Raw genomic sequence first — 23,678 nt, 5'->3', positions numbered from 1 at the left:
TTTTTCAAAGCCCTCGATTCTTATCACTGCAGACTGATTTTTATACAGATTGTAGATAATTCGTCGTTCTCGGTGTCTGATCCCAATCACCTTCAGAATCTTAAATAGCTTGGTCCAATCAACATTATCAAATGCCTTTTCTAGATCTACAAACGCCATGTACGTGGGCTTGTCCTTCTTGATTCAATCCTCTAAGATCAGACGTAAAGTCAGGATTGCTTCACGTGTTCCTACATTTCTTCTGAAGCCAAACTGATCTTCTCCCAACTCAGCTTCAACTTGTTTTTCCATCCTTCTGTAAATAATACATGTTAAAATATTGCAGGCATGAGATACTAAACTAATGGTGCGGTAGTCTTCACACCTGTCAGCACCGGCTTTCTTCGGAATAGGTATAACAACATTCTGCCGAAAATCGGATGGGACTTCTCCTGTCTCATACATCTTACACACTAAATGGAAGAACCTTGCCATGCTGGTTTCTCCTAAGACAGTCAGTAATTCAGGTTGAATGTCATCAATTCCAGGTGCCTTGCTCCTATTTAGGTCACTCACAGCTCTGTCAAACTCTGGCCTCAAAATTGGGTCTCCCATTTCATCAGCATCAGCAGCCTCTTCATGTTCCAGAACCAAATTATCTACACCTTTACTTTGATACAACTGTTGGATATGCTCCTGCAATCTTTCTGCTTTGTCTTCTTTCCCTAGAAGTGGCTTTCCATCTGAGCTCTTAATTTTCATACACCTGGATTTCCTTTCTCCAAAGGTTTCCTTGATTTTCCTGTATGCAGCATCTACCTTTCCCAGAACCATATAACCTTCGACATCCTTGCACTTCTCCTTCAGCCATTCTTCCTTAGCTACCTTGCACTTTCTATCCACTTGATTCTTTAATCGCCTGTATTCTTTTCTGCCCTCTTCATTTATAGCATTCTTGTATTTTCCTCATTTATCAATCAGGTCTAGTATCTCCTGAGTTATCCACTGATTCTTTGCTGATCTTTTCTTCCTTCCTAACATTTCTTCAGCAGCTCTACTGACTTCATTTTTCATGATTATCCACTCTTCCTCTATTGTGTTTCCTTCAGCCTTTTCATTTAGCCCTTGTGCAACATGTTCCTTGAAAGAATCCCTCACGCTCTTTTCTTTCAACTTGTCTAGATCCCATCTTTTTGTATTCTTTCCTTTCTTCAATTTCCTCAACTTCAGATGGCATTTCATGACCAACTAATTGTGGTCGGAGTCCACGTCTGCTCCTGGGAAAGTTTTGCAATCTAACACCTGGTTTCTGAATCTCTGCCTAATCATAATGAAGTCTATTTGATACCTTCCAGTGTCTCCAGGTCTCATCCACGTATACAGCCGTCGTTTGTGGTGTTTGAACCAATTATTGGCAAGGACTAAATTATGATCAGTGCAGAATTCAACCAGCCGACTTCCTCTTTCGTTCCTTTGACCCAATCCAAATTCTCCTACTGCATTACCTTCTCTTCCTTGGCCTACCACTGCATTCAAGTCTCCCATCACAATTAGATTCTCGTCACCTTTTACATATTGTAGTAAATCTTGTATCTCTTCATATATTCTTTCGATTTCCTCATCATCTGCTGAACTAGTAGGCATATAGACCTGCACTATTGTGGTGGGCATTGGTTTGGTGTCTATCTTAACGACAATAATTCTTTCACTATGCTGGTTGTAGTAGCTTACCCGCTGCCCTATTTTCTTATTCATTATTAAACCAAATCCTGCATTTCTCCGGTTTGATTTTGTGTTCATAATTCGGTAGTCGCCTGACCAAAAATCCTGCCAACGTACTTCACTTACACCAACTACATCTAACTTTAGTCTATCCATCTCCCTTTTCAGATTCTCTAACCTACCACAACGATGCAAACTTCTAACATTCCACGCTCCGACTCGCAGAATGTCATTATCCATCTTCCTCTTGTGTAGTCCCCACCCGGAGATCCGAATGGGGGACTACTGTAGGATTTTTTATTATGGACACTCGAGTTTAGGCTTTAATTACAAACGAACCAATAGGCCTATTGCAATGCGAGTTATGCCGATGTTTTCCTTGTTTAATTCTACATTAGCCTATATAAGACACATTGTTTTCGACGTGCATTAAATATTTTTTATTTGCGGTTATAATAAATATTGCCCGGGTTTTTGGCTTCTTCTCTATGAAGCGCTCACTTAGGAATATATTCAAGGAAAACTACTTGTCTGATGGTAATGAAATTTTTATATGTTATAACCACATGTATTTGTAGTGTAATACTCCAGTTGCAATTTTTTTCAACCACCCCGAAAGAAGTTCTTATCATTTTTCTAAAGCAACTCTTTCTCAGCCCAGGATAAACGTACAACAGCAAACATGGGCTTGTTTTGAAGCACTCAGTAATGGTTATCAGAAACTACAACAACTGTAACCGTACAGTTTGGTACCGAATTTATGAAGAGTAATATTGAAAGGAGGTTTTGTGTACGCCGAACCGTGTGATTAACAGCAGGCCGGGTGGGGAAATCGGGCGCAGTGTTGCCGCGTTCAGTAGTAATCACGCGCGCAACGAACACAGCTTTTCGTTTACTTTCAACCTTTAATTTTATTTCCTCTTATAAATTCCACTTCCCATCACCTTTTCTCATAAGGGCTTTGGACCTTCAAAGGCAGGTTTAAAAATGGTTGACTTATTTAGAAATATCACACTGTACAGTTTTTACAAGAGTTATTTGCATTATTATTTACATATATTTACAATATTTAATTCTATCAATTTTCTTCGTCTGAAAAATCACTGTGTTGCGATGAATCGGTGCTGCTGTCATTCATGTTGATTATGACTGGCTCGAAATAAGGGACGTTTTCAGATAGTCCATCTTTTTCCCAGTAGTGGTCTTCAATTTTCTTAGCGTGTTTAATGCATTGTTTCCAGAGTTCAGGGGTGACGGTACGTAAGGCTTCTCGGCATAAAGCGTTAATTGCTTCCATACCTCTACCATTTTCTAATGTGTTAGACATATTTGTTTTTGCTATTTTCCCTTTTACGTAAGCCCAAATGAGCTCGATTGGATTAAGCTCGCAATGGGCCACTGGTAACCAAACAAGCTGTACATCTGGTCGAAGTCGTTTAGTCAGTTGTTCCAGCTTCTTTACCGGTGTTTGAAAATAAGGCCTGGCAAGGACAATCAGCTCTGATTTCGTTAATTTGTTATAATCGTCAACTCCAGGTGGTAGTGAAATATTCTTTGATGTTATCCAGGATATAATTTCAGGTTTCAGCCATGACATGTTCGGGTTTTTAGATGAAGGATCGACCATCGTATGATATGGAGCTTGATTTATAATGACAGCCGACTTTTGAGGCAATAAACTCAGGACTTTCGTGAACCATTCTTCATAATGAGTCGAGTCCATCTGATTGTGGTAATCACCACTGCCTTTCTTGCCAATAAAACAAAGTTCTGCACCGTCAAGAAATCCTTCTTCCGATGTGTAAAATTATGATGCGTTTCCCAGCTCCAGACGGTGTTTTGAACCCTCCACGCCATCCAGAAATTTGCTTGAATGTACCCTCTGTACAGATTATAGTTGTCAAAGTTGTTTTCTAAAGCTTCAATCACGTTTTCTTGCCACCCATATTTCATAGTATGGTTCTGTCCGCACCACGTCTCGTCTGTAAAGAAGATCTTGTAGCCCTGTGCTCTTAAGTCTCTAATTCGTCTAAGGTAGGTATGTCGGGATGCAGCAACTGTCACAGATTCCATTAGCACTGGTTTCCTGTTTAGTTTTTTGAATCGGAATCCCAAGCTTCGAACTACTTTCAAAAGCGTAGAAATTGACATATCGGGAAAATCCGGCATATTTTCTAACAGTTTCATGCGGAGGCTTTTAATTGTGGGAAATATCTTATTCATATAAAAATCGTGCATATTTCTTCGTAAAATCATCGAGATGGATTTTCGGACGCCCCGGTCTCACACACTGCTTCTTTCTTGACCTGGATGACGTATTTCCATCATTCTCCTTTGAAGCGGCTCCTACTCTCTTCACTGACGACAGCGATAATCCAAGACGATCTGCCATCTTCTTGTACACAGGGAACCTCTTGTCCCCTACTTTTCCCCCCTCACATTGAAAGAAACAAATAGCACTCAAAATCATTCTAAGTTCACCCTCTAATAACGGCGGTCTTGGAGGCATCTTGAAGTGACGTGGCCAACATGCAGAACATAGGACAACTGAAAATAGCTTGCGGATAAACCAAGGTCATGGGCATTCCGTTCCACATCTGCCCGGGGCGAGTGTACTGTGTTCGTTGCGCACGAGAATACTACTGAACGCGGCAACACTGCGCCCGTTTTCACCACCCAGCCTGCTGTTAATCGCACGGTCCGGCGTACACAAAACCTCCTTTCAATATTACTCTTCATAAATTCGGTACCAAACTGTACGGTTACAGTTGTTGTAGTTTCTGATAACCATGACTGAGTGCTTCAAAACAAGCCCAACTTTGCTGTTGTACGTTTATCCTGGGGTGAGAAAGAGTTGCTTTAGAAAAATGATAAGAACTTTTTTCGGGATGGTTGAACAAAATTGTAACTTGAGTATTACACTACAAATACATGTGGTTATAACATATAAACATTTCATTACCATCAGATAAGTAGTTTTCCTTGTATATATTCCTAAGTGAGCGCTTCCTAGAGAAGAAGCCAAAAACCCGGGCAATATTTATTACAACCACAAATAAAAAATATTTAATGGACGTCGAAAACAATGTGTCTTATATACGCTAATGTAGAATTAAACAAGGAAAATATTGGTATAACTCGCATTGCAATAGGCCTATTGGTTCGTTTGTAATTAAAGCCCAAACTCGAGTGTCCATAATAAAAAATCCGACAGTAGTTTACCTCCGGAATATTTTACCCGGGAGGAAGCCATCATCAGTACATCAATCATACAGAGAGAGCTGCATGTCCTCAGGACTTAGTTAAGGCTGTAGTTTCCCGTTGCTTTCAGCCATGTAGCAGTATCAACACAGCTAAGCCATGTTGAATATTATTACAAGGCCGTACCGGTGAATGATCTAGACTGCCGCCCTTGCAACTACCGAGAGGCTTCTACCCCCCTTTCGATGAACCATTCCTTAGTCTGGTCTCTCAATAGATACCCATCCGATATGGTTGCACCTGCGGCTCGGCTATCTGCTTCATTGGGACACGCAAGCCTCCCCACCGCGGCAAGGTCACATGGTTCGCAGTGTTTTTTATATCTGGGTCATTGTCTAAGGTGAACTGGATGAGCTGTTCTCCTCTCTCGTTCCTCACTCCTAGGCCAAAATTCCCTACCACTTTTCTGAGATAATCTTTATTCAAGTTGCCCTGTCACCAATCACGAGCACCCCTTTTTTTGGGCATATTCCTCAGAAGATATATTTCTTCCATCTCCTCATCATTGGCATTAATTTTGAGCATTGATATCTGAATCAGATGTATATTCCTTGGGTTAGCTGCAGAGGTTATCTTCCTCTCTCTGTCACTGAAGGGTTTGTACAAGATGACATTTTGAGACATTCTCCTGCTAATGATGAATGCGACTTCATTCTGTCCATCCTTCTCTCTGGATATGTAGATATGTTTCGTGAAGCAGTGGTCTTCATCTTTCCAAGAGTTCTCCAAGACCCAGCAAATTTCAGTTTTCTGTCTCATGAGCTCTCATCCCATGATATGGAGCTTTCTGATTTGTAGAAGTCCTCTTATGTTCCATGTGCTGGTTGAGAGGATTTTCCTCAACTGCAGTATAGAGATAGAACTTTAGTCCAAATATTTAGTAAACGTCCTTCCGAGTTACTGGTCAAGTAGATAGGGTGGGAGGTCTGCTTAGCTTGCTCTCTCTCTTCCTGGTTCCCTATCTTGCTTGTTGACACATTGTGTTCTGCTGTTGTGTACACATCTCGTACGCAACGATTCAGATGACATGGCTACAGTCCTGTTGCACCTAATAACTATCTTAAGGTCCACAAGCAGCATATTTTAACCCGTCAGGATTCGTGCTCAGGTTTGTGATGTATGAGTGCACACTGGGTAAATTTTACCTGACCTGTTTATACTATGTTATGAATATTTTGTGCTATTTTATGTGTGCTCTGTCCCCATCATTGTATTTCAAACAATTCATACTTAGTGTACTAAACGAAGAACATCCTGAAAATCAGGGGAGCAGGCACTGGAGTTTTCTGCCAGTTATTCTCAGAATATGCTCCAGTAGGTAGATATCATAACAACTTCGATGGAGAAATAGAAGCCATCTATCTTGCTCTTAAAAATTCAGATTTATAGAGTGAATTGATTTGAAAACGCAGTCCTACTCACAGATTTACTAGCTGCCATACAAGCAGTATCCTCAGATACCAAACCCTATTCATCAAGAATTCATGACATTAAACATTTACTAACAAAATTAAAAACATTAAAGAGAAACATCACTTTACAACAGATCACTGCACATGTAGGAGAAGAAGGCAACGAAGTGGCAGATAAACTAGCAAAAAGGGGCACTAGTACCTACATGAGAACCAAACCTCTGGCAGCTAACTCAATCAAGAAGATAACAAATAAAAACCTTGAAAAATGGAAGAAAGAAACTACCCAACTTACTGCAATGAAAAATGGGGGGGGGGGGGGGGGGAAATTGTCCTATGGGACCAAAATAAAATGAAATGGCATATGGCTTTTAGTGCCGGGAGTGCCTGAGGACATATTTGGCTTGCCAGGTGCAGGTCTTTTGATTTGAAGCCCGTACGCAACCTGCGTGTCGTGATGAGAATGGAATGATGCTGAAGACGACACATACACCCAGCCCCCGTGCCCCAGGAGAAATTAACCAATGATAGTTAAAATTCACAACCCTGCTGGGAACCGAACCCCGGGACCCCTGTCACCAAAGGCCAGCACGCTAACCATTTTGCATGGAGCCAGACAGGGACCAAAATAAAAGCAAGCCGAGGAGAGAAGCAGTGGTGATCTTCAGATCAGAAACAGGACATGACTGCTTAGATGCACATCTAGGTAGAATCAAAATATACCCGACTAAAAAGTGTACCATCTGCAAAATTACTGGATCAGTGATGGACTCGAAACACCTACTTCTCTGCCAGGACTCAACCCAATCCAACAAAACAAGGCAATTCACGAGCCCTGGACTGGACAGCCAGAAACAAGATGATACAAGACTCTGTTCCCTAATATATCTCTCTACTTGTTTTTGTGTGTTACTGTTATTTAGAGACATCAGTTACTTCCCAATAAAGCCATAGGTTACCACAACAACCCATTTAGTTTGTTGTAGGCTTTATATTCAAAACAATTCATATTTATGTCCCTCAATATGACATACATTTTTATTTGTTGCAGGCTTCAGAAAATATGTATTCTCGAGCTTATGTGGAGCCAAGTGAAACTTTGTCTGATTGTCTGTTCGCTGATGATGATGAGGATAATTGCACTGACATGGATGTAGACATTGAGGAAGTTGAATCACTTGATTTCTGTTACCCTCGAACTCAGAGTTTTCGAGATATAGATGATTTCTTGCATCCTGCTGCTAGTTTTAGTGCTAGCTCATCAGATACTGGTCAGTTTGCTCCTGTTGTTGAAGAATTGGTAAGCATAATTATTTCTTTTTTTTCTCTCTCTTTAATATTTCCACTCTTATGTACTCACAAGGTTAGGAATAGCTGATAATTTCCATACAAACAGTTTGCCATTTATATCCACATGTAGGCCTACTGTGTATTCACTATGTTTGCATGTTCCTTCATGAATGAGAGAGATTGTAATTGGGAATTGCTGAAATTATCATGTAAATTTCATACAAAGCTTTCTTGAATATTGTGAATTCCTTAAATTCAATCTTTTTTTAAATTTTGGACATTATGCATATTTATCAGGTTGACTTAAGATTTGCTTGACTATCATATTACCATAGTTAGTTAACCATTTGCCTCCAGTGCTTAAGATTATGGGAGCACATCCTTACGCCGCCAAAAATCGTAGATGTGTTAGTGGGATGTTAAACAACTAACCCCCACTGTCGCCAGCCATGAAGATGGTTTTCCCTAGTTTCCTATTTTCACACCAGGCACATATGTACTTTAATTAAGGCCATGGCCACTTCCTTCCCATTCCTAGCCCTTTCCTATCCCATTGTTGCTATAAGATCTATCTGTTTAGGTGTGACGTAAAGCAAGTTAAAAAAAATAGCAAAAAATTCAACCTACATACTGTACCTGTTATACATAAACTATAGATATACTGAAAACACAAGGAAGAAAAACCGTACCAAGAGAACACTTAACAGAAATCACCAGTATTCTCAATGTAATCACCAAAATTAGTACTACAGTGAAACCTCGATTCTCTTGGTTTGGAGGGACCCTGGGAATGAATGAACCATCAACTATTTGGCTAAACATCACAAAAATGAAATATGTATACTTATAAAATTACAAACACCCATAAACCAAACCAAACTACAGCCCCAATGGCCTTCCACCTACCAAGCGCCCGCTGCTCGGTCCGAAGGCCTGCAGATTACGAGGTGACGCATGGTCAATGTGACGAATCTTCTCAGCCGTTATTCCTGGCTCTCTAGGCCGGGGTCACCATCTCACCATTAAATAGCTCCTCAATTAAAGGTAATCGTGGAATGAGTGAACCTGGAACCGGCCCTCATATCCAGGTAAAAATGCCTGACCTGGCCGGGAATCGAACCGGCCCCTCCGGGTGAGAGGCAGACAAGTTGGACTGCGTAGCCGGCTTCAAACATGAATTACCGGTATGCAACTTAAAAATATCAAAACTTTGCATTCACTTTTACCAAGAAAACTTTGTCAGTTTCTTCTAAAAACTTCTTTCAGTTCAGCAACTTTGATCAGCCAAACTCTTCGAAAAATCTAACACCTGTAATGCCAAAACAAACAACAATTCACCACAAGTAGTTTGTAATTATTTAATCTAATAAAATAAAGCACATTAGATACAAAAGCGCCCAACATGATGGCAAAATCCCTTTTTTTTTTAAATCTTCCATTGTAATTTAGTCAACGGTATACTGTTCGTAGTCAGTTTATGGAAATCTTGTACCACGTAAATTAGGCCTACATCGACTTTTAAAGGTTATGTTCAAATCGAGAATATTTGTTTCAAATGTAAGTATCGATCCTAAAGTTCTCGAATGCATTATATTCAATTCTTCCCGTCACTAATCAGAATCAAATTGGAAAGAGAAAAAATATCATTAACACTTCCAAAATTACGGTTATTCGCGACCTTGACTCAGCTGGAAAGCGCTCTCGCTGCACAAGTCGGTACGACTGCGAAGTGATATAAAGTTTTTAAATGTAACGTGCACAAAAACCCGTCTGCAGTTTTTATAACATTTTAGCACAAAACGTGAAATTCCCAGTCTTATATTAGGACCAAAACAGTAATAGGCAATCCCCAAAACGTTCCATGACTTTATGTACAGTATGTAAGGTGTAGCATCTGTTCTGGTCTCGATAACATAATCGTATTCGATAATACAGGGTCTTTATTTATGCTTGGAAGGGACTTTCTCGCTCGACCTTGGCCGCCAGTGACTGTTCAGTTGCCGGCTATCGTGCGTGCTTATGTACGGCAGAATACGGTGCTCAAAATCATTATCATGCATTTTACTCACTATGTTTACAGTTTATGCTCAAAAAACATTATCATGCATTTTACTCACCATTTTTACAGTTTATACTGAAGATGTTCCCCATGCACTGCCAAAATAATCGGCATCTCCTAATGAAGTTTTCGGTTACTCTACCAAGTTCTTCAGCACTGATGGATGCAATTGCAACTCTTATACTGTCTTTAAGTTCATCTAGTGTGTGAGGGTTGTTCCCATAAACTACATTTTTTAACATTCCCCATAAATAAAAATCACATGCCGTTAAATCTGGGCAACGAGAGGGCCACAGATTTTTACTTATGATCCTTGTACCAAACACGCTTCAGGAAGGAGATAACGACTTTTACGTCTATTTTTATTGTTTATTGAACCTGTAAGTTTGAATCTCTTGGCCCGTTGTTTTATTGTCCGATTGACAGAAATGGGTCTCCCTGGAAGTTTCGCTCGAAACTTTTGTCTTGTCCTAGCGCACGATTTTCTGCACTTAATGTAAGTATTATGCAGATATACACGTTCACGTAATGAATATTTCACATACATTACAGCACTATACACAATCACAATAAAACACTATACAATACGACATACAGTACGCAGTAGCTTCATCGAACACCCTACTATCTCGGAGCTCAGCTCTCAACAAATGCAGAGTGCCGGAAACCGTACGTGCCAGCGGCCGGTAGCGACCTGTCATCGGCGGCCAAGTTCGAGCGATAAAGTCCCTTACAGGCATAAATAAAGACCCTGTATTAAAATACTAAATTTGTGTTACCAGTAACAGTACTTAAGAAGGAGCAGTTTCGATTCCTGCCTGAATGCCTAGTGACTATACAGTGCTCTGAGGGAGGTGCCGAAAACCTGTTAGGCGATACACTCGAAAGAAGTAAAAAAAATAAACATGTAACCCTGGACATTTTGTTGACGTTTTGCAAGTACGAACATTTGACAAAACTCGTACCATCTTCAAGAAGAGCTGCCGAAATGCGCTCTGTCTCCTTCCAATTGATGTGGACACTCTCTTGCTTTATGTTTTCCGACAATTCTCTAAACAGTACCACCCGAATGCAATGTTAAGATGGTCCCTTACGCAAGTTCACCGCCGATCGGTTTTCCAGTACAGTAGGCTACCGTACTTCCTCAAATTACCGCAGTGACAGGACGTTAACACCAAAATCTGTAAGTATGCCGTAGCCATCCTCTCGTGAGATACAGTTTCTTGAAAAACGCATGATCGAGGATTTAACATTGATGGGACTAAAATTTCTGAACACTTGACCCGGGAAATCATTTCTTCGAGGAACGGATAATGCGGGATTTTTACCATGTGATTTAATTAGGATGCTCATGGTACCATGTAATTTGAACAAATAATACGGGAAAACATAGTTTCTGGGAACGTATAATCAAGTTCTACTGTAAATGTTTTTCCTATCATGTGTTCCTATTCATGTTCTTATCTTTCTATACATGACAATACAAAATTAGTTCATCTTTGACAACACATATTGCATCTGTGTGAAAGACTCAACGTGCTCATTTATTTCAATCATGCTTACCAAAATATTTCTCTAATTTGTTACATATTGGAAATCAAGTCATTCATATATATACGCAGGGTGTATCCGTGATGATGTTACAAACTTTCAGCAATGATGGAGGATGGCAAATGGATCCGTTTGAGATAAGGAACCGTAGTCCGGAAATGGCTGAGTCAAGAGATAATCAAAATTCTTCTAATTTAAGTCCATTTACCTGCACAGGTTTCCATCATAGTATGTATAGCTTAAGGGAACATCCACAAAATAATTATAGTTCCATCATTTTCATCACGGCAGGCACTGTTACTAAGGTCTTTGTCTCAATGGGTACATAGTGTGTTGCACTCTGTTTGTGCATGTCTGGCCATGAGAGAAATATGTGTTTCACCTTTTTATCTTTTTTTTTTTTTCTTCCACAATGTTTAGCTTTTATCGGTCAGTGTAAATATGGCAAGAGTGTTTACTGTTCAGATGTTTGGTAGTTTTGTAATCAGTATTCAGATATAACTGTGGTTATTTCAGTTTGTATATTGTTTCTATTGGGTTGGGCCCAAGCAGAGGTATTTCAAAGACGCAGATTTAAATTGTGTCGTAACTTGTGTTAATTGTTTGTAAATGATTTGTAAGAGTTTGTGTGTATCTACTGGAGGTAATAAAATAGTTTCTGACTACATTTCCTGTCATTAAAATTCTGGGGGGAAATGTGGTACAAAGTACAACGCGCACATGGTCTCACAACAAAGAAAACTGCTCTTGCCAAATGGTTAAAAAAAAACATGCACAAAATCAAACCAAAAAGAGGCATGTGTTATTGTAGAATATTTTAAAAAAATACACAAAAGAACGAACATCGTCCTCCACACAGATATGTATAACCTACATAGTGTTTACAAGCTCACAATAAGCATTCTTCTTCTTCTTGGGATTGGCACTCAATGTAGATTTGGCCCTGTTTTACAACTGTATGCCCTACCTGACAGCAACCTAGTGTGAAGGGCTGTAGTTACTACCGCATGAAACTACCAACTGTGGTTGGTAGTTGGTGGTTATTGCTGTACACAGATGAAAAAAAAAAATCCACAGCCTGTTTCCAGTCATTCGACTGGGTCAGAAGCCCCCGTCTAGCGGCGAGAATAGGAAGTTTGCCTGGCTGAGTGGCTCAGATGGTTGAAGTGGTGGTCTTCTGACCCCAACTTGGCAGGTTCGATCCTGGCTCACTCTGGTGGTATTTGAAGATGCTCAAATATGCCAGCCTCGTCCGTAGATTTACCTGCACATAAAATAACTCCTGTGGGACTGAATTCCGGCACCTCGGCATCTCCGAAAGCCATAAAAGTAATTGGTGGGACGTAAAGCAATTAACCTTTTGAACTCCATTACCCTTAGCGTATGCTTCCTGCTCCACTCCTAATTAATTTGTGCACTATGAACAGCTGTAGGATGTGAACAATTGCAAAAGAATCGAACACAAAATATAAGTATGTTACATGAATATATTTACAATTAGGCACACAAATTATATTAATCCTTGTATGTTTTCACTGTGTGGTACTTTTCAAAACAGTTTTCTGGGTGGAGACCGGATTTTCTCACTTTCTGAATTTTGACATTAGCATATCTGTTGGTCTCGTCGGCAATTTTCTTGAATAAGTCGTCACTAAAATTAAGTTGAAAAACTCCGTAAGGTGTTGAGGGATTGTTCCTACCTGATGCTTTGTATCCACAAATTGTTTCATTGAATGAGAATGCAGGTAAATGAGGATCGCCAGCTTTCCACTCGCGCCATGGTTATGGAGGAGCATCACCACCTCCGGCTTCATTATCACTATCACTTTGTTCACTTTCACTTACATTATTCACTAATAAATCATCCAAGTTAGTTGTTGGTTCATCACCGTCACTATCACTGTCCACTAACTGCTGTAAAATATCCAGTTCCGTGAGTGAAGACGAAGCAGAAGCCATGTTTACATTCAAACAACAACATCTGTGAGCTTGCATAAACATTCAAGATTAACGGAGCTTAAAAAAGTTACCACAATTCCTGCGAACTATTGTTAAATAGAAAAACGTGTTCTCTCAGAGACCGTTAGATAGCTCTACAATACCTGAACACGGCACAGTCGTCATACTAGCGCGGAGAGTACGAGAAATTGTCGTGTTGACTGGAGCTCGACATCGGAGCGCAAGTCTAAAATTTTAATGTCGAACCGCACTCGACATAGGAGTGCAAAAGGTTAATGGCTGTGAGATGAAATGAAGTGCTTTGTCCAGCACAAATCTCACATGGAGTGACCGGGATTTGAACCGCAGAACCCAGCGGTGAGAGGCTGCCGCCTGAGGCACAGAGGCCTGTACACAGGATGAAGAGGAGTATATTAAGACGGACACATATTCTGCAGTAAACAAATTAGTCAAAATTTCAAAATGAGGTTCCGAGAATACCTCAGAGAACTCAAACACTACACAGAATGTCCATTTTCCAACCACTTCCTTGACTAAGGAAACAAATATGTAGATGTCAGTGAAAAATGAAAATCCATAGCCTGTTTCCAGTCATTCGACCGGGTCAGGAATTGAATGAATGAAGCCCCCATCTAGCGGTGAAGATAGGAAATGTGCCGGCTGCCGAAGCGTGTCGCACTTCTCTTGGCCATGATAAATGACTAACAGATGAAATGAAATGTTAATGGAGAGTGTTACTGGAATGAAAGATGAATGGGAAATCCGGAGTACCCGGAGAAAAACCTGTCGCGGCTCCGCTTTATCCAGCACAAATCTCACATTGAGTGACCGGGATTTGAACCATCCCGCGGTGAGAGGCCGGCGCACTTGCCACCTGAGCCACGGAGGCTCAGATGTCAGTGCAAGCACGTAAATTATTCGCATTATCCCTAATACTCTAAAACAATCGAGTAATCACACTCACTATAATGTCTCAAAGAAGTGACATTCACAACAAACAGCCACCATTCAAGTCACTTGCATACATGACCACATCATATAGAACTGCCTTCCTTACTGTAATATTCGTAATGAACTTAAGGGTACATGTCTGTGAAGACCATAGTAATATAGTGCAAAATCACTATATTTGCCATCATAATTTGACCAGATTCACTTGTCCTAGGTGGACAAATATTATAATGTGCAATGAATGAACATTGCAGATTGTTGTCATATCATTAATTGTTGGTTAAAGTTGATTGCTAAGTTTTTATGAGCGTTTATTTCTTTTAATGTTTTTTAAGACTGCAAAATCACTCCAAGCTGTCGGAAAAGGGTAAACTCGGATACTACTTGTGTGATATGAATGATATTTATACGGATGCTACCCACAGCATGTAGCTACAAAGTAGAATGCAATCACATGATATTTGATAAAATGGATCTTTTGTGGGAAAAATTCTAAAATTGTTATTAAAATTTTCATAAATTTTGTTGAATATTTTATGGCCTATTTTTCATAAATAAAGAGCTGCGTTCATGATTGTAGTCTACTTTTCAGACAACAGCACACTAAAACTGTGTGCCAAATTTTAGTGGCCTATCATTAACGATTACTGAGATAGTAAAATAAATTTTCTAAAAAATACAATTTTTCAGGAGAGCCATTCAAAGCAAAAATTTAAGTTTGTGACCAACCCGCACAGTTTTGATGCATTCCAGCTCCATATTCCTCACGATCTAGGACACTCTCCTCATTGTGCTGTCTTTTCCTATTCCTCCTCTTTGTTCTGGCCTCTTTAGAGCTTTCAAACACAGCCCTCTCAGCATGTTACCCTACGACAATCACTTGCAGCTAATGCTGAGGCCATATTTTCCACTGGGGACGTTCCTAAAGACTCCAGTACCTTACATTTGGATGCAGCACCTGCATTGAAGCAGTTAACTGCATCCAGTACACCCTTTTTTAGGGTAGAAAGACCTACAAATACGCTTTTTGGCACACGTTCCCAAATGTAATGATGGAAACTCTCATTAGGGCTCTGTGTTCATCCATGTAAACAATTTTCCAAGATATTTTTGGCACTAAGATCTATATAAATAGGTTTTATGGCTTCAATAACAGCATAATATAATGAATGTTTATGACAATAACCTTTACCCTCTGTCTTTGTTCTCTGGTACCCACACCAGAAGTCTGGACCTGGAGGACATAACATGTGTTGTGGGTGGTCATCAGTTGATGCTTTGAGAAGTAAACTAGCCCATACAGATTTTGTCATAGCTTCCAAATTACCCTGGTTTCTCCTTATAGCTAAGCCATGGTACAGTTTTAATAAGCTCTGAAGGAGGTTTTTTGTGGTTTCCCATTTTCACACCAGACAAATGCTGGATGTTTACAAATGGAGAATGTCATGCATGCTAATAGCTGCTGTTTACAACCTAGCATGTTGCGGCTGGCAGGTCTAAGAGCAATCAGTTCTTACGCAGGGCAGCCAGTCTATAAAATACTACTCACAACTTTCCTATATCTTTACTAGTGGAAAAGTTATGACACTCAAATGTTTGGCATTTAAAGGGGCTTGGCTAATTAGCGCAGACATTTTTAAAAACAAAATTTAGGACAAAATATGCTTTCAACATGTGTAAACTATATATATTCTGAAAGAGAGAACTACAAAGAATAATAATACACAAAAATCAAACAGTTAGAGAGAAGTGATTGGATGTGCTCCAGTGAGGTAACTTGTTTATCATCAAGGTCGGTTGTGGAATCATTAGCCTTCATCATTAACAGAAAAACAAAAGGTGTTTCCTATAACAGCTTAGCAATTTGTGCACGGTTCACTTGATGCTGTCCTTAATACTGTATTTTCTCACATAATTAACGCCCTTGCATAATTTGCGCATCCCAATATTTGTGGTTCCAAAGTGGAGAAAAAGAAATGTTCATGAATTTGAGACGTATTCGAACATCCATCGCGCAGCTACAGATGTGTTTCGAAATACAGGTATATAGGTAGCAGCCTTCCTATTGCGAAACTGAGCATTCCAAATACTGGGCAATGTGCTCTTATCAGCCGGTAGAAAATACGACTGCACTGCTTCAGTGAGAGAATCAGCGCAGAAGTCAAGTATTTACACTCACTATCGTGTCTCAAAGAAGTGGCATTCTCAACAATCAGCTACCATTCAAGTCATTTGCGTGTCCATTAGTGACGCTTTATTCCAGTTTGGTACAAACGTATTTTACGAGTGTATCGGGTACGGGACATACGTTTTCTGTGATCTCAAAATTGTTTGCTAGTTTTTGGTTGTTGTTGTTGTATTCAACTAATACTGCATCATATAAACTCGCGGTGATCAGTTATGCAGAAACATACGGGAATAGGACAGCGGTCCACAAGTATTCTGTGTCCGAATGCAACGTGCGCTACCATGGCAACAGACACATGCACTTTGACCGACCAAAGCATTTCACGGACCAAGAAGCGGTAAGTTTCCGGAAGTAGGGGAAGATCTGTTTAAATATGTGATTTCGTTACGCAACATTGGATATGCCGTTTCTCACAAAATGCTGTATTTTAAAGGATGAGAAATAGCTGCTGCACATGGAATCAGTTTCTCTGATTTGAAGGTTAGCCGAGAATTTTATGAAAGAGAAATGGACTTTCTCTTTGACAAAGAACAACATTATGCCATGAAATGCAGAATTATTTCAACCAAAAAGTAATTTATTTTCATCGCTTTGTGATTGAGAAGCGTAAAGTAAAGGAATATTGCTGTAACAGGTGATGGCAGAAAGCTTGCTCCTTATCTTTTTCTAAACAGATAACAATGCCTAAAGTAAAATTTCCGTGAGGAATCCATGTTCGAATCCAAGAAAAAGGGTGGATGGACTCATCAGTCGTACAATATTGGATACAAACGTTTTCGGGAAATATAACTGGGTTGCTCCTTCGATGCCTGCCCTTTCTTGTGTTGGACAGTTTTTTTTGCTAGTATGTCATTATTATGTACTTACATGAATTGTACTTTTTATTAGTACATGTTTATTTCATGTCAGGTCGTACTGTCAACTCGTAGCGGGAGGAATATTTTCCAGTGTCGGTACTTCAAACCCACGTGTCCAATATCCTGATGTACCCTATTTGACTTTTCAGAAAAACTCTCATACTGGAATTTTACGCCAAATGGCGATTAACCGCGAATGAGTCAAACCAGTTGTGTGTATATTATATATGATGTATCTTTTAAATGTAAATGAATTGTAAATAATATTTTTAATACCTGAATTCCTCAAATAATTTACACTTCCGAAGTTTTTGCCTGTATTTTTTTGTCAAAAAAGTGCATTAATTACGCAAGAAAATACAGTATTACTCTCATATTTCTACATCATGCACTTACACGTCCCAAACCTCTCCTGGGATGTGTCCTGGTGTAACTATTCAAAACTGAGATTTAAATTTTAATGAAAATCATTCCATTGTGATTAGAAGGTTGTTTTACTTTCAGCGTGTTTATTCCGTCAATCTAGTAAATGGGCCGATGGCCTTGGATGTTAGGCCTCTTTAAACAACAATCATCATCATCATCAATCTAGTAAATCTTTTAATAACCCAGTTATTTATTTTACTTTTTTTTTTTTTCCAGAATGCTGATGAAGAACATAATTCAGTGTTTGACACAGAAGATAAAGCTATGATAGATAGTGAAGTCAATAAGAAGAAAGAAGTTTTAGCCGAGGGACTTGAAATTGGTTTGGATGATCATGGGAGTGAAATTGGTGATGAACAATCTGGCCCTATTGAACCTGTGCCCAAAAGTCTATTTTCTGGCAAATCTAAAGAGAAAAAACCATGGGAAGTTAGTGAAAATAAGGAAATAAGAGAAGGTTTAGGTGCAAGGTAAATTAAATGTTTTAGGATTCATTGTTTTTATTGATTAAAAAAAAAGCTAGAATTTTAAAACTGTTTTCCTTTTCTCTTAGGCTATAATAGTTATTACTTAAGATTTCACCCAATTCCCTGCCTATTTTTGGATTCAAAAGAGCTATGCACAGGAGTGGGAATTATTTACTGTAGGAATGAATTCAATTGCATGTCAGAAACCATGGCATTTACAAGTTCATACATGACAATAACTTCGTTAAAACTATCGGAGAGTGTGTAGAGCTTCTGAAAATTATCATCATAATTTCAGTGGTTACATCAGAGGCAGAGCAAGTGAAAACATTTCTTAGAAATTTAGCCTTGCAGAAGGATTCAGTGCCCATTCAGTATTATCCATAGGGAGGAAATTTATTTTTGAAGTCCCAGATTTCAATATGAAAATAATAGAGAAGTTTGTTCAAGCTAAATAGATGGATGGATATACAAAAATTTGTGCGAATTTGGCTGTAAAATAACATTACAATGAACAATGTTTCTACTATAGTGTACTAATAGGTTCAGTAGAATGCTATTATTATTATAAAAGTTCCTATTTTTGTTATTTGTTAAACATTATGAAAGGCATTTTGCACGTCCCATTTCTCTCGATATGTAAACTTCATAATCACGTTATTAGAAAATTGTGTTGCTTGGAGGACAGAAAATTAACATAGTGCTGAACATACTGTTTATTTGTCTTATTAACAGAAGTGTGTATGCCTTTTTTCTTGAAGAGAAGAGAAATGAAGAGAAATAACTAGAGAAACTCAAAATATTTTACCGTTGAAAAAAGAAATTGACAAACTAAAGGGTTGATTAAAGTGATTCTTCAAAGAAGAAGAGGAAATAAGTATATTTATAGGAAGAAACTGCAACTTAACTCATGTTTTCTGTATAATAATAATATGGAAATCCTTGAAAGAAGGAGAATACAGAAAATCATGGGCCCAATCCAGACTAACCGGCTGGAAAATTTGTAACAACAATGCAGTCTACATAAATGTGCAGAAAATTTCAGACACCATGATGTTTTTTTTAACATCGCACCGACACAGCTAGACGATGGGATAGGAAAGGGCTAGGAGTGGGAAGGAAATGGCCGTGGCCTTAATTAAAGTACAGCCCCAGCATTTGCCTGGTGTGAAAATGGGAAACCATGGAAAACCATCTTCAGGGCTGCCAACAGTGGGGTTCGAACCCACTATCTCCAGGATGTAAGCTCACAGCCGCGCGCCCCTAACCGCACGGCCAACTCACCTGGTGACACCATGAAAAAGAGAAGGTTATCATTTCTTGGACATTTGTACAGAATGGACAAAATCAGACTAACCAAAAAGTTATTCGACTACCTGTGGAACAAGAAGACAATGACGGCATGGATTAGGGAAGTTTGTAAATATCTAGAGAAGTCAAACATCCAGGAAGTTCAGGTGTTACACAGGAAAATATTTTGGAGCATGATTCAAAATTTGGAAGGGTTTTGAATCAAAAGAACTGCAAAGGTGGGAAGAGCCTGGACTGATGAACAGAAAAAACAGCATAGCGCCCATATGAAGGAGTATGGAGGAAGAGGAAACTTCAGACAAAGCAAAAATGAAATTGTCGCGTGATCCTCAGTGGTCAGTTCACAAACAAAATGCTACAATTACAGTAAAATAATCAAAATAGTAAATTTTGTGCCCCACCAAGATCTTTCTACCACTACATGCCATTACTGTGAGGTGAGGTGAAGGTGATTTTAATGATGGGTTAAACAAATTAACACTGGGACCTGAAGAAAATTTGGTTCTTTGATAAGAAATTTATATCCTGATACAAAGATTGAAACAGCCACCCTAAAAGTTATTGAAAAAATCCCAATTGAAAATTGTTTCCTATGATTAACATGCTGCCCGTTTTCAGCGGTAAAATATTTTGAGTTTCTCTAGTTATTTCTCTTCTCTTGAAAAAAGAAAAGCATACGCACTTCTGTTAATAAGACAAATAAACAGTATGTTCATCACTATGTTAAATTTCTGTCCTCCCAGCAGCACAATTTTCTAATAACATGATTATAAGTTTACATACAGAAAGAAATGGTACATGCAAAATGCCTTTCATAATGTTGCCATTGATGCTTTCACCGCCCGTACTTATAAACATGATACAGGCTTTTTTAGGCTTATGCCATGTCAAGAAAATACGGAGAAATTCTTTTGTTCTGGAGAGAACTTTGGTCTACCTGCCTTACATTCACAACACCACAGATTGAATTGCCAAGGTCCTCTGTAGACACAATATAAAAACCGTGTTTGGCACCATCACTAAAATTGCTCACAGTCTGGGTAAAACCAAGGACAAATTGTCCCCACTTTTAAATCCTGCGGTATACAAAATTCCCTGTATTTGTGGTAAGGTGTATATTGGCCAAACATGCCGGTCCATTGGTACTCATATCAAATAAACATGAACGAAATATTCGTCTCAACCAGCCAGACAAATCAGCAATAGCTGAGCACGCTCTATCGTTCGGTCATGATGTCATGTTTCAAAATGCTTGAACTCTCACGCACACTATACACTACAGGTCCAGGATTTTATGGAAAGCTGTGGAAATACGTAGAAATCCTAACACTTTCACCAGGGACAGTGGCTATCAATGAATTAATACTTGGTTGCCAGCCATTAAGGATTTACATAGGTAGTTCCCTTCTCTGTCCCTTCACTATTGTTATTTCGTTTCAGTGTTTCCCAAATTCGTACGTTCCTCATCGCCAGATGTTTCATTCCAGTCTTGTGTCAATGTCATACCTTCATATGTGCGTACGCCTGTTATGTTATGTGTCCCTCTGATACTGATTCTGATGGTTCCGACAGCTTCCGCTTTGAACGCTAGGTGCTGTACCACATCTGGGGAGTCGTCTGTTGATGAATGAATATACCACTTCTATTATAACGTCTGAATTCAAACCTCAGTGTTTGAGAAGCCTTTACAATAGAGGGAAATTTGATTGATCCACCTTTTTTCAATACATAATATGTTGTTAATAGAATCACAACTTTTTTTATTCAGTACTGGTTTCGGTGTCTATGGACACCATCATTACCTGAAGCACGTTGTATGAACAAAGATATACGGTAGAACCTTGATAATTCGAAATCGGTTAATTCAAAATCCCGCCTAATTCGAAGAAGGTCTCGTTCCCGGAAACATGAGATACAGTTTTGCATGTTATTTAAATTCTTTAATTTGAAATACGGCTAATTCGTAATTCGAAGTACAATGTCGGCCCCATTACTGAAATTCAGACTTTTAATTCGAAACTGCCTTTACATTTTAAAACTTGAAATTTATCCGCGTCGTAATAGAATGCGTGTTCCGGAACGTCGAGGGGTACCGTAGCTTTCCGCACTTACACAGACTTCGGTGGGTCTAAATTGCGCTTTATGATTACTAAGTTGAATGAAATCGGAATTCTTTTGTATTCAACCTTTTAAAGAACGCTGTAATATCATGCAACAGGCAGTGTGGAGAAAAACAGAATCCGTGAACACTGGCCGATGCCGGCAGTTAACGGAAAAACGTGGCTCATATAATAAATTCGTAGGCACCTAACAGTATTGTCATTGGCAATGAAACTGCATGGCTTTATTTTAATGCGAGCGTAAATGGTCCTATGGTTTTAAAGGAGAAAGTGCCAAGAGTGTGGGATGGGGGTCGTTGTAGTGCGTCTCAATGCACATGGAAGTGAGAAACTTTATTCCCTTGTCATATTAAAGTTTGATAAGCCACAATGTTTTAAGGGCGTCGGGCACTTTCCATGCCAGTACAAAGCATCTAAAAATGCAAACAGTACAGAAATCCAAAAAATAATGCATTTACGCATAATTTATCCTCGTCTTTGAATTGTGTGATGTTTTTCTTTCGTTGTGTGAGGTTATGTTTGTCAGTGATTTATCCAAGTGCATTATTTGAACATTGTAAATGCACCTTGTTGGATACATGTCGGAGATAGTTTTTTTTCCATGGCATTTGAAAGGTTTAAACCGTGAATCGAGGTGATTGCATGTATTAATGAGTCTTAGAATACTTTGTGATGCGGCAAGTGTTTACATTTCTGAAGTACGAAAGAAGTATTTATACAAGTGCCATGGCGGGAAATCGTACAAGGATAGAGTCATAGGAAAGTTCGGTTTTTAAGGCATCGGGTATTTTCTGTGCAAATACAAGGCATACAGTATAGTAATCCAATGAATAAAGCACTTCCACATGGGAGCCAGCATAGATTTCTCCTCGTCTTTGAATCGTGCTTTTTTTTCTTCTTCTTCTTTCTTTCATTGTGTGAGGTTATGTTTGCCAGTGAGATATCCAAGTGTATTATTTGAGTACTGTAAATGCACCTTCCTGGATATATTTTGGAAATAGTTCTTTTTTCATAGTATTTGAAAGGTATAAACTGTGCATCAAAGTTAATTGCATGAATCGGGCCTTAGAATATTTTGTAACGCTGCAAGGGTTGAAACTTCTGAATTGCGAATTGGCGGTTAATTCGAAATCACGTAATTCGAACTCCGATTTTTGAGTCCCAACGACTTCGAATTAACGAGGTTTTACTGTACAAGTATGTAGTACATATAATAGACCCTTAGTAATTAGTGACATTAATAGGATGAAGTAAAAATACAATGTTTAAAAGAATATAAACAAGTTATGTGCTTATTGGTCAAAGTATAAAACTATAAAAGTATATAACTTGTTTATATTCTTTTAATGCATTGTATTTTTGCTTCATCCTATTAATGTCACTTATTACTAATGGTCTATTATATGTACTACATACTTGTATATCTTTGTTCATACAACCTGTTTCAGGTGATGATGTCCATAGACACCGAAACCGGTACTGAATAAAAAATGTTGTGATTATATTAACAACATATTATGTATTGAAAAAAGGTGGTTCAATCAAATTTCCCTCTATTGTATGTTATCTCCTTTCAATACGGACCAGATATGAAGTTTTTAATGTTGAACGAGAAGCCTTTCTCGTGGACAGTCAAGATTTTCTTCTGAAGATGCAGAGCAAAGTTCTCTGCGAAACTTAAAGAAATTCACCTTATTTTCTTGACATGGCATAAGCTCAAAAGTCTATATCATGCCTTTTGAAATGTTTAACCAAAAAATAAACTTTTATAATAACTTACTAAAGGAGCATTTAAATGAACACCAGATACGTAACTGACACAAGGTCATTCCATTTCTATGATGATGTTAAAGTTCAGTGCCTGCTGGTGTATTTGGAGATGATGAAATATTCCAGCTGGGCTGAGCAGGTAAAATCGAAGAGCACTGGCCTTCTGAGGTCAAGTTGGTAGGTTTTTGAAAGTTTTCAAATTCGTTGGCCTCGTGTTGGAAGATAAAAGATTGTCCATTGGGCAAAATTGTGTCACCTCAGCATCTCTGAAAACCGGAAAGGTTGTTAATGTGATGTAAAATCATTAACATTATTACTACCACATACATTAGCCTAATGTCAGTAGAATTTCTGC

The 23,678-nt window shown here is 38.8% G+C and overlaps 1 protein-coding gene across 1 annotated transcript in view; it reads left to right on the top strand.

The window, feature by feature from the left end:
• Atac2 (Ada2a-containing complex component 2) overlaps nucleotides 1-23,678 on the top strand; it is a 113,394-nt gene that overhangs the window by 42,701 nt on the left and 47,015 nt on the right. The window contains exons 5-6 of the mRNA XM_067146171.2: nucleotides 7,426-7,674; nucleotides 17,872-18,125. Coding sequence (XP_067002272.2) covers nucleotides 7,426-7,674; nucleotides 17,872-18,125 — 503 coding nt within the window. The remainder of the gene's footprint in view (nucleotides 1-7,425; nucleotides 7,675-17,871; nucleotides 18,126-23,678) is intronic.

The sequence above is a fragment of the Anabrus simplex genome, chromosome 4 (assembly GCF_040414725.1).
Source record: "Anabrus simplex isolate iqAnaSimp1 chromosome 4, ASM4041472v1, whole genome shotgun sequence".
Taxonomy (NCBI): domain Eukaryota; kingdom Metazoa; phylum Arthropoda; class Insecta; order Orthoptera; family Tettigoniidae; genus Anabrus; species Anabrus simplex.
This window is presented reverse-complemented; position numbering and strand designations above follow the sequence as displayed.